The 12170-nt window shown below is 37.1% G+C and overlaps 1 protein-coding gene across 1 annotated transcript; it reads left to right on the plus strand.

Moving 5' to 3' along the window:
• Positions 1-986, plus strand: LOC111434389 (lectin-like). The gene is made up of 3 exons (XM_023071854.1): positions 1-224; positions 335-441; positions 529-986. Exons 1-3 carry the CDS (start codon positions 57-59, stop codon positions 908-910), a joined length of 657 nt encoding a protein of 218 aa, XP_022927622.1. The 5' UTR covers positions 1-56; the 3' UTR covers positions 911-986.
• The last annotated feature ends 11184 nt before the right edge of the window (positions 987-12170 follow it).

Below are 12170 nucleotides of genomic sequence, written 5' to 3' on the forward strand. Positions count from 1 at the left end.
TTCCCTCTCACTTTAACTCATATCTCAATTCAGTTCATAAAAAAGAAGGCACTATAATGGACAACAAAGAGAAGGAAGCGAGAGAGAAATTAGGAGGAGAAGTGAAGCTTGGCCATTGCTTGGATGTTATTTTGAAGAATGCTGACGTAGCACTGCACTATCCTTCCTTCGTTAAGCTTTATGACCAACTTGTTGCTGGGATCCTCTTGAACAAGGGAGCTATAGTAAGTGCAACTATATATGTATATATATATTAATTTCAACTTCACCTTTGTATATCATAAACATATTAAATCAAAATATTTGCTTTCTTTCCCTTTTACTTTTTACGCAGAAGTACATCTTTGATAAGAAGTTAAACAGCCATTGGTACTTTATATTTGCAAGAGCTCTCTCAATCGCCTGGATTGAAGATAAAAGATACTGGAAATGGGGATCCTGGTATAATTTTTAACTAATTTCTCAACGGAAAAAAATGATAAAATGTTGATTTCTTGATCACTCACTCGGGCGTCTAAAAACTTGCAGTGGCAATAGCGAAGTTGCAGAACTTATTGAAGTATCTTGGCTGAACATTCGTGGAAAGATCAATGAGTCTATGCTCTCACCAAATATTGTGTATGAAGTAGCACTTCAGGTACAACTAAATGATAGAGCCTCTGGATGGGATGCTCCTCTGAACATTGAATTGAAGAAGCCAGATGGGAGCAAGATAGTGCGCCAAGAATGCCTGTCGGGGAAGCCACGAAACCAGTGGTTTGAGATTGTTGTTGAGTACAAGGTAGGTAACCCTGGCTGTGGAAGTAGTGGCGAGATCGAGTTTTCCTTTTTTGAACATGGAGGGCATTGGAAGAGAGGGCTGCTCGTGAAAGGTGTTCGGATTGGAGCAAAGGGATGTGGTTGCTCATGATCAAAATAGTCTTGGTGTACACGATCTCTCTTTCTCAAACTCAAAGTACACTTATTTTGATGTTGAGGGACGAAAGTTTGTGTTATAATCAAATATGAAAGAATGTACCTAGTATGAAACAATAAATAATAGACCTTTTGCTTACCGGCAAGAAGGTTAAGTTTTAAATCATTTTTGTTTCAGATTTAATAAAATATAAGTATGAACTAAATATAAAAATAAATAAATAAATATAATACTACTTTTTGGCTAACTAACACGGGTAAGCATAAACACCGCAAACAATTACAAATTCAAAAATCTTTAAATGCAACATTTTATCGTATAAAAGTTCTTTCAATTTAAGTTATTCATACACAAGTAAAAATAAATAAATAAATAAATAACTATATCGATCTCACCATTGTTTCTAAATTCTAGTGATTGAAATATTACTTTGATTTTATATTTTTAAGGCATTCATTCCACGTGAGTTTTACTATAAAGTTGTAGAACTTCCTAAGAATACAATGGAACCAATTTCAAGTTTTATCATTAAAAAATTAGGAAGAATTTTAAAGTTAAGTTTTTGTTTTATGGGTTTGGTACCCACTTTTGAAACTCTATTGGTTCTCATGCTTCACTAACTTCACTAACCTTTAGCTTACTATCTCTTGATGAAACATGTTTCGCTTATTGCCACGAAACCCTAGCAAAAGATTTCACCAAATGACATAAGCCAAGTTAGGAAAGTTTGGCTTCCAAATTCTCTTAATCGAAAAAATATCCAAATCTTCACTCATTTTATTAGCTTGATTTAGACCTTTTTTGCTCTCGGCTTCTTCATGAGAATTTCTCTAAGTATTGAGGTTAAGCGAAAGGGGGAAAATGACCCTGTTGTAAAGCTCTATATAAGCTCAATTTTGAGGAACAAACTCAGCTTAATAAGTCTGTAAGGACGTGCTTCTTGACACATTTGTTATGTAAGGATCGGTACTCGACTCTAAAAAGGACGGGCAATTTTTTTGTGAAATAAAATAAAATAAAATAAAGAGAATTTAAAACATAGTAGACATTATAATTATATTATATCACAATAAAGTTCATACATTATTGGGAGAACTTGACATACAACTTGTTCTCTCCTAGGGTTGTTAGGACTTTTCGAAGGTGTTCTTGGTCCATTTTCAAGTATTCTAGGACGTCATCTATGAACACAATAACAAAGTATCTAGACAGTCCTTAAACACCCATTTCATTAATTCCATAAACACAGTTGGAGCGTTGATGAGGCCAAATGACATCACCACAAACTCAGAGGTGTTCTTGGTCCATTTTCGAGTATACTAGGATGTCGTCTATGAACACAATAACGAACGTGTCTAGACAGTCCTTGAACACTCCGTTCATTAATTCCACAAACACAGTTGGAGCATTGGTGAGGCCAAACGACATCACCACAAACTCGTAGAGACCGTATCTTGTTCTAAACACCGTTTTTGGTACATCCCCTTCTTTAATCTTGATTTGATGGTACCCTGACCGAAGGTCTATCTTGTAGAATACTTTCGCCTCCTTAGGTTTGTCAAATAGGTCTTCTATGTGAGGGAGGAGGTACTTGTTCTTTATTGTTCTCTTATTTAGTTCTCCGTAATCGATGCACAGGCGTATCGATCCATCCTTCTTTTTGACAAACAACAGCGACGCACCCCAAGGGGATACACAAGGTACGATGAAGCCTTTATCCAATAGGTCTTGTAACTGTGCCTTGAGTTCTTTCAGCTCTGTTGCCGCCATGCGATAGAGTGCTTTGGAAATAGAACCAGTTCCAGGCTTGAGTTCTATGACAAATTCTACCGCTTGGGAAGGGAGTATTCCGGGTAGGTCTTGCGAAGAACTTTTAGAAATTCGTTCACTACTAGTACAGTGTCTAGGTTATTTTCCTTTTCTCTTACATCTATAACACATGCTAATATCGCCAAACCCCCTGGTTGAACTAGTGAGTTAGCTCATCATTGAGACTACCTTGGGTAGTCTCAATGCATGTACCCTTAAACTTAAAGTTGGGTCCCGATAGCGGTGAAATTATCACTTCCTTTTTACGAAAGTCTATACCAGCGTGGTTTTCATCTAACCAATCTATGCCTAGTATTACATAGAAGTCTATCATGCTAACTACTATCAGGGCTACGCTTCGAGTTTGATCGGTTATGGTTACTTGGTCATCTTTTACTCTATCCTTAGCTACTAAGCCTCCCCCCACAGGGATACTCACACACATGCAATAAGGGGTTCTAGTTCGAATCCTGCTTGTATAACAAAGGGAAAAGATATAAAAGAGTCGGTAGAACCAAAATCAAATATATAGTAAAAGCATAATGACTTAAAATGGGTAGTGTACCTGTCACCAAAGTATCGAACCTCCCAATGTCTCTACTGGTGGGACGCATTTGAGCACGAGTTTGCATTCGCTGCAGGTGTGCCACGTGGCACAATAGGAGACCGACATGTGTGCAGACAACTTCAGGTCGAGGTGCGGGTCTTGCGCGGGTGTGCGAGTCGTGAATTGTGGGTAGCGAGTCACGATTGTTGCAGGTCGCGTAGGCTGGCTATGTGGATTGGGCTGAAACGTTCGATTTGGGCCTCGAGAATTCAATGGTCAGTAGGCTACAGGCGCGTGTTCTCGGGCTGAAGTTTTGTAGCAGTTTGGGCGACTGAGTAGATTGGGCCAAGGCGTTTGGGGGTTGCAGGCGTTTGGATACCCAATACGAATTTGAACCGAAGTCCACCGACTTCGTCTTCTCCACCCGGTTCACGCGATTTTTCTCACAAAATTTCTCTCTCTTCCCCTTTTCCTTGGAGGTGGGCCTCTAGAAGCGTGTAGTTGAAGGATGGGCAGTCGTCTGGGATTGTTTTGGCGAAGCGGGAGCGTCGGAGGAGTGTGACTGAGCGTGGTGTGAGAATTTCGGCGTCTCACTGAAATGCTCGTGCGTTTTTTGGCGAGTGCGCAATTTTTTTTTATATTTGTTGCCGTTACACCCATTGAGCATAGATATGAGTCAAGGTTGACACTGCAACTTCATAAACCGATCTTGAAAGAGGTAGGGACTATGCACATAGGTGGTTTAGTATGAGTACTTCTATTGATTTTAGAAATGAGTCAAGATCGACGCTGTGACGTCATAAACTAGTCTCGATGAAGGACTAAGGACTACACGGGTAGATGATCAATAAGGAATCAATTGAAACTTCGTATAGACCAAAGAAAGCCGTGAGAACCTACTCGGAGAAGGAAGCGATGAGAGTCTACAAATATATTGCTTCCTGAGTATATTTTTAAGAGAGTATGTTATGACAAGGGTAGTGATTTTAGATAAATAATATGCGTTGTTTTGATCGATTAATAGTTGATAGGTGGCTTCTCATGCTTCAAAATGTTTTATTTTAAATTTCTACATATGTTATTAAAGACATGCATACACAGGCGTCTTTGGGGTCTTTGATGTTGACAAGAAAAATTAGGGTGTTACATAATAGATGTAAGTGGTTAATTTTTTGAATAAGTAAATATTGTTCCTATGCATAAATGAGGTAATAAATGTCCTCAAATTGTGTTTTGGTTAAGAAAGTGAGATAATATGTACTTACCTAGTGGTAAAAAAAAAAGTGTTTGGAGTAAAAAACTATTGTACTCCAAATAAATAAATAGGGTAATAAATGTAAGCAAATAAGCGGGATTGTATTAAATGATAATGAGAAAATAGAAAAATGTTGGAACCTCATGCATTATTGTGTGTTCATGCATCGGGGGATAGCCCTATTCCTTCACGATAGTACGGACGCATACGCTACGAGGCATGGGAACAATCATTATGTTTACTAGAGGATGCTCGCCCGACCAGAAAGGGGGCTAGGAGGTGTGCGAATCAACTTGTGGGTTTATACTCGCACATGTGGATCGTGTGTAGGAAAATTAAGTACACATCTAAGTTGTCTGTTAAAAAAGCCGCCCGACGAAAATAGACTGATATGATGGGTTCCATTCATGAATTGTATAGTGGTCACTTACTAAGTATTTTTTAAAATACTCAAGCCACATGCTACTTGTATTTCATATAAAAGCAACCCATCTCTGTACGGCCGACGACGACATCGCATTTCGAAACCGTGACACATGCATATAGTAGTTGTATTTATTTTCTTAGACTTAGATTAGAATAGTTAAACTTTTAATGTTTATTTATTTCATTTAGTATTTCGTTATGTCGTTTTAAAAATATTTTCGAACAAGTAAGTCCATGTCAGTGTTTTAAGATGAAGTTTATGTTTTATGATAAAATTTAAACACTTATTTCTACACAAAATGATTATGTTATGATGATGGTAGCGACTCTAGGTAAGTAGAAATCTATAGTCGTTACAAACGGACTTTTGACCCAGCTGGAATAAGAACAACTCGTGAAGAATCACTTATTTATAATGAATATATTAATGGACATAACATACTCTACGTTGCATAAAAGTGCAACTCCATATCTACTTAAGGTAATTTATAGTCAACGAATGAAAATTGATTAATTAAAGAGTTTAATTAATTAATTTTGTTTTACCCGTGCTTTTAATGTATAGGTGTATAAAATCTCATTACTAGCTCGTAATAATGCGAGAAAGAATCCATTTAACTAAAAGATGTTTTTGAATTGTTGAAATTAATAATAAATATATAAGGTATATTAAATATAAGGAAGAAAACATACACGTGTACGTTAAATTTAATATATTAAATATCTTAAATATGAAGAGAGAAAAATATATTTAATTTGAATTCTTCACATTATATTCAATATTTTAAATATAAAAGAAGAAAAATATATTTAATTTAACCGCTTCCACTTTATATTTAATATATTAGATATTTTAAATATAGAAGAGGAAAATATATTTATTGTATTTGATATATTAAATATTTAAATAATTAAATTTAAATGAGATTTAAATTAGTTAAATATATATTTGGATAGATATGACGTATAAATATAATTTAAATAAGCTATTACAAATACTCATAAATAGAAACTTTCCACATATAAAAAAACAAATCTTCTAAATAAATGTTGGAAAATATTTAAATTAAATAAAATTCTTTTAACCATCTCTCCTTCAACTTATTTTTTTTGGTCAAGAATTAGTTAAAGGTCAGAAAAACTCTAACATAAGTTCTTCGCACAACTTATGAAATGCTTTTAATTTTTAGAGGTTTTGTCAACAAATCATCAAGTTGATTTCGGGTACCACAAAATAATAAATTAACAGTTCCTTCTTTTGTAAGATCTTTAAGAAAGTGAAATCTTACTCTCATGTGTTTAGAACAGAACTGGATTGTTCAATAGCTTAATAGTTGAAGTATTATCACACATTAGCTTTGTTCCTTTTATTTGAGAGTGACCAATCTCTTTGAGTATCCTTCTCATCCAAACAACTTGGCATGCACAGGGAGAGTAACCAATCCCTTTGAGTATCCTCCTCATCCAAACAACTTGACATGCACAGGCACTAGCAAGAACAAACTCAGCTTCTATGGTTGATAAGGTGACTATAGGCTGCTTATGAGAAGATCAAGTTACTGCTCCTCCACTCGTCATAAACACATAGCTTGAAGTATTCTTGCTATCTTCCATGTCTTCGACATATCACTATCAGTAAATCCAATTGAAGAAGTATTCTTGCTATCTTCCATGTCTTCGACATAGTCACTATTTCCCTTCTTCGTTTTCATCAACTGGTTCAATTGTTTCAACAACTCGTTCAATTGTTTCAGCAACCAGTTTAGTCGTTTCTTCCGTGATTTCCCCTTCTTCATTTTCATCAACTGGTTCAATTGTTTCAGCAATCGGTTCAATCGTTTCCTCTTTGATTTCTCCTCATTCGGCTGTGTTCTTATCAAATTCAATATTTTCCCCGTCCAATTTTGTTTCACCTTCGAAAACTTTCTAATCTCATTCACGATCTTCCTCGAAAGCTACATTACGACTTACTATAATTTTATTTGTAGTTTGATCAAACATTCTGTAGCCTTTGGATTCGCTGATGACTCCAAATAAAACATTACACTTTTACTTCAAGTTTGCTTCTCTTGGTATCTAGAATATGGACATGTCCCAGACATCCAAAAACTCTGAAATAATCTACCGATGATTTCACTCCGCTCCAAGCCTCTTCTGGTATCATGTCTTTTACTGCAAGAGTGGGTGATCAATTCAAAATGTGAATCATCCACCTGACTGCTTCAGGCCAGAAATTTTTAGGCACTTTCTTCTCTGTCAGCATAGCTCTTACCAAGTTCATCAAGTTCATCAAGTTCATCACAGTGCGATTTTTGCATTCGACCACTCCATTGTGCTATGGGTTATAGGTTGTGGTCAATTGTCTCCTCACTCCATGTTGTTTGCAAAAATCGTTGAATTCTGCAGAGTTCAATTCTCCTCCTCTGTCTGTCCTTAAACATTTTATAGGCATTCCAATTTTCTTTTCCACCATTGTTTTGAAACATTTCAAATGATAAAATGTTTCTGATTTTCTACCAGAAAATAACTTCATACATTCCTTGAATAATCATCTATAAAGCACAACATCTGGCCACTTGAAGCTGGTGAAATTGGACCACATATATCTGCATGAACAAGACCCAACTTTTCTGTTGTTCTCCATTTACCAATTTTTGGAAATGGAGTCTGATTGTAACGATTCGAGTTTCTAGAATAAAATAAAATAAAATAAATAATTAAATGTAATCTCCCCGAAAATCAAGGGATTTCCTGCCAGACTTTTAATACCTAATAGAAACATTCCTATTTCTCTAAGTTTCCTTATCCTAAAACCTAGAATGATTGGGAAATATCTTGAGATTATTTTTATATTCCTATGCCAAACCTTTTACATCCTTTGAAAACGATTTTCTCTCCAAACTTTCCTCCGAAACGTTGAGGTTGCTCTTCGGAGGAAGAATCAAGTGGAAGTAAGGTATTGATGTTGGAATCATTGTGTCAAAGAAGGTTGACCGTCGGAAATCGATGTTGAGGACGTTGTGGGATCATTGGCACGTCGGCAGAATCGGGGATGCAAAAACTAAGGTTTCGTCGCTTGTCGGGTAAGGAAGGCAAGGTTTTTGGAATCGGGTCGAGTCGCAGACACACACCCAATAGCTCCGACAGCATCGCACGCGTACTCAGTGCGGCTCGACTCGCACGTGTACGAAATCGGCTCGGTTCCGTCAATTCCCGCATCTTGGCTTGGCGGCTTAGTTGGTCGGCTCGGCAGCTCGGCTTATCGGCTCAGTATCATTATAATATATCGATTCTAAGGTATTTGGCCCTTTCAAAGCCGTTTCTGCCCTTAGTTTTACAATCCGAGGTCAGTATGGTTCCTAACCGTTAAAGACAGATTGGGTCGGGAGTTTATTTTGATGAATGACATGAGATTTAGCTAGGGTATGTTATGAAAGGTTCCCAAGTTTTTATGTGGTTATTATAGGACGTATTTAACCGTTGGGATTAGCTTGTTGTGAGTGACTTCGGCCAAGGCCATCAAGGTAAGTGACCTTACTGTTGGAGCTAGTTCACCACGTGTTGTATGATGGTGTGTGCCCTGTGGCCCCTGCATGCACCATGTTTTATTATGTGATATGACTATATGATGTATGAATTATGTGACTGTTTGTGCTATGAAACGTAATGGGTTATGTTGACCGTTGACTGTTTATGTTATGTGAAGTTATGAATGATATGTTTGTAATATATGCCATGAAAATGTTGATCGATGCCATGGATACACGTAGTATTATCGAGTCATGTCATGAGATGTTTATGCAACTGGAATGTACTTTCATGTTATGTAATATGTCATGTAATGTAAGTCATGTGAGATGCCATGTGATGTAAGAAACGTAAATGCGATGTTAGCACTGCTTATGTAATGCCATGTTAGATATGTTAAGAGACCTCATGCATATATATGTATGTCTCGTGCATCAGGCTTCTTCCCCTTTATGTTACGAAAGAATGAAATACGATATTTATGTTCGCCATGATATCATGCGGGCCCTTTTCTGTTCTGTGGTGTCCGGCAACGTGTAATACGTTGTGCCCGACAAAGCCAGACCTAGGGGATACGTATATGAGCCCGCCTGGTGAGTCCATGTACACGTACATGGGCCATGCGTGAAGGAGTACCACACATCCAACCCTACTTGGAATAGAAAAGCGCCCAAGGCTATGTAAAGTTTATGAAAAGTTAGGTCCCTCTCATATGTTGCATGTGTTTGCATTCCTTACCCCAACCGTAGGGTGACTTACTAAGTATTTCATAAAATACTCAAGCCACGTGCTACCTACATTTTTCAGGTAAAGGCAAGGCGCCAATGTACGATTGATGGCGAAGCTGAGGACACCATGGAAATTGGAGAGGGGATATTTTTAGGAGTTTATTTAAATTATAGTATTAAGTATTGTTTTATTTAGATTTATTTTGAATTCAGTTATTGAAGGTTTGTTTTGGATTTATGAATCTTTATGAAAGACTCTGTTGTGTTTTTCCAAGGTTATTTATGATGAGCTTCCGTGCAATGAATTATGTATGCATAGGTGACGTCACTAATTAGGTTTAGGAAATTAGGGGCGTTATACCGATGTTGCTTGCTTTCATACATGCCTCACAGGTGGTGTTTGGATCTATAATTTGTGGTAGGCCTTTCACCATATTTTTGTGTTTCAAGGTGCACAAGCCTTTGTAGCCAAGATGACCATAACGATGGTGCCAAAGTGTTGACTGATTCGTATTTGAAACTTGAAGACATCTTCTTTCATTTGTTGTGGTAGATGGTTTAATACGCAAAATAAACAGCCGATTTGCGCTCATAGTTGACTCTGCTATTTTTCCTTTTTGTAGATGATAAAGGCTACATACACCATCTTTAAACAACATTGCTACTCCTTTTTCTTGTAGTTGTCCAACGCTCAAAAAAACTTTTGAGTTCAGGTACCCAATACACATTACTAATAGTACAACGAACCCCATGCAAAGTTAATTTCACTGCACCCTTTCCCATAACTTTCATACTTGTATTATTTCCAAGTTTGACATGGTGGAAAAATGTCTTGTCTAAGCTTGAAAACATATCTTCACTTGCACACATATGGTTTGAGCAACCAGAATCTAAGAACCAAGCATCACTACTTTTTTGCTTCATGTATGTCTTTCCATATGAGTCATGAACAGCATTTCATCCTCTTCTTCCCGCTCCAAGCATCACTACTTTTTTGCTTCATGTATGTCTTTCCATATGAGCCATGAACAGCATTTCATCCTCTTCTTCCCGCTCTGCATAATTCAATTTCTTATTCATCTTTGAACATTCATATTGAAAATGACCTAAGTCATGACACTTATAACATTCAACAGTTGCTTTGTTGAAAGTTGATCTTCCTCTTCCGCGTCCTCTGCCCCTGTAAGTTCCTCTTCCTCTGTTACTTATTTCCATTCGTCCTTCAAGTTTTTAAACTTGCTCCTCTCCATTCGTCCTTCAAGTTTTAAAACTTCCTCTTCCGCGTCCTCTGCCCCTGAACATTCATATTGAAAATGACCTCCTCTCTTGTTTAGCTCTCTGTAATCGATGCACAGACGCATCGATCCATCTTTCTTCTTAACAAACAACACTGGCGCACCCCAGGGGGACACGCTAGGTCGAATGAATCCTTTATCTAGTAAGTCTTGCAATTGCGCCTTAAGTTCTTTCAACTCTGCTGGCGCCATGCGATAGGGTGCTTTGGAAATAGGCCCAGTTCCAGGCTCGAGTTCGATGACAAAGTCGACCGCTCGGGAAGGGGGTATTCCAGGTAAGTCATCCGAAAATACATCCGGAAACTCGTTTACTATTGGCACGTTTACTAGGGTCTTTTCCTTTCCTCTTACGTCTACAGCACATGCTAATATAGCCCATCCACCTTGTTGGACTAACCTCTTTGCTTTCATCATCNAAATAAATAACTATATCGATCTCACCATTGTTTCTAAATTCTAGTGATTGAAATATTACTTTGATTTTATATTTTTAAGGCATTCATTCCACGTGAGTTTTACTATAAAGTTGTAGAACTTCCTAAGGATACAATGGAACCAATTTCAAGTTTTATCATTAAAAAATTAGGGAGAATTTTAAAGTTAAGTTTTTGTTTTATGGGTTTGGTACCCACTTTTGAAACTCTATTGGTTCTCATGCTTCACTAACTTCACTAACCTTTAGCTTACTATCTCTTGATGAAACATGTTTCGCTTATTGCCACGAAACCCTAGCAAAAGATTTCACCAAATGACATAAGCCAAGTTAGGAAAGTTTGGCTTCCAAATTCTCTTAATCGAAAAAATATCCAAATCTTCACTCATTTTATTAGCTTGATTTAGACCTTTTTTGCTCTCGGCTTCTTCATGAGAATTTCTCTAAGTATTGAGGTTAAGCGAAAGGGGGAAAATGACCCTGTTGTAAAGCTCTATATAAGCTCAATTTTGAGGAACAAACTCAGCTTAATAAGTCTGTAAGGACGTGCTTCTTGACACATTTGTTATGTAAGGATCGGTACTCGACTCTAAAAAGGACGGGCAAATTTTTTGCGAAATAAAATAAAATAAAATAAAGAGAATTTAAAACATAGTAGACATTATAATTATATTATATCACAATAAAGTTCATACATTATTGGGAGAACTTAACATACAACTTGTTCTCTCCTAGGGTTGTTAGGACTTTTCGAAGGTGTTCTTGGTCCATTTTCAAGTATTCTAGGACGTCATCTATGAACACAATAACAAAGTATCTAGACAGTCCTTAAACACCCATTTCATTAATTCCATAAACACAGTTGGAGCGTTGATGAGGCCAAATGACATCACCACAAACTCAGAGGTGTTCTTGGTCCATTTTCGAGTATACTAGGATGTCGTCTATGAACACAATAACGAACGTGTCTAGACAGTCCTTGAACACTCCGTTCATTAATTCCACAAACACAGTTGGAGCATTGGTGAGGCCAAACGACATCACCACAAACTCGTAGAGACCGTATCTTGTTCTAAACACCGTTTTTGGTACATCCCCCTCTTTAATCTTGATTTGATGGTACCCTGACCGAAGGTCTATCTTGTAGAATACTTTCGCCTCCTTAGGTTTGTCAAATAGGTCTTCTATGTGAGGGAGGAGGTACTTGTTCTTTATTGTACTCTTATTTAGTTC

This window comes from Cucurbita moschata, unplaced genomic scaffold, assembly GCF_002738365.1.
Source record: "Cucurbita moschata cultivar Rifu unplaced genomic scaffold, Cmos_1.0 Cmo_Scf00044, whole genome shotgun sequence".
NCBI lineage: Eukaryota > Viridiplantae > Streptophyta > Magnoliopsida > Cucurbitales > Cucurbitaceae > Cucurbita > Cucurbita moschata.

Bases quoted from the DNA above. Each gene is read 5' to 3' on its own strand.
- LOC111434389 (XM_023071854.1), top strand. From the start codon at position 57: ATGGACAACAAAGAGAAGGAAGCGAGAGAGAAATTAGGAGGAGAAGTG. The intron at 225-334 runs GTAAGTGCAACT...CTTTTTACGCAG, and splicing joins TCTTGAACAAGGGAGCTATA to AAGTACATCTTTGATAAGAA. The intron at 442-528 runs GTATAATTTTTA...AAAAACTTGCAG, and splicing joins TACTGGAAATGGGGATCCTG to TGGCAATAGCGAAGTTGCAG.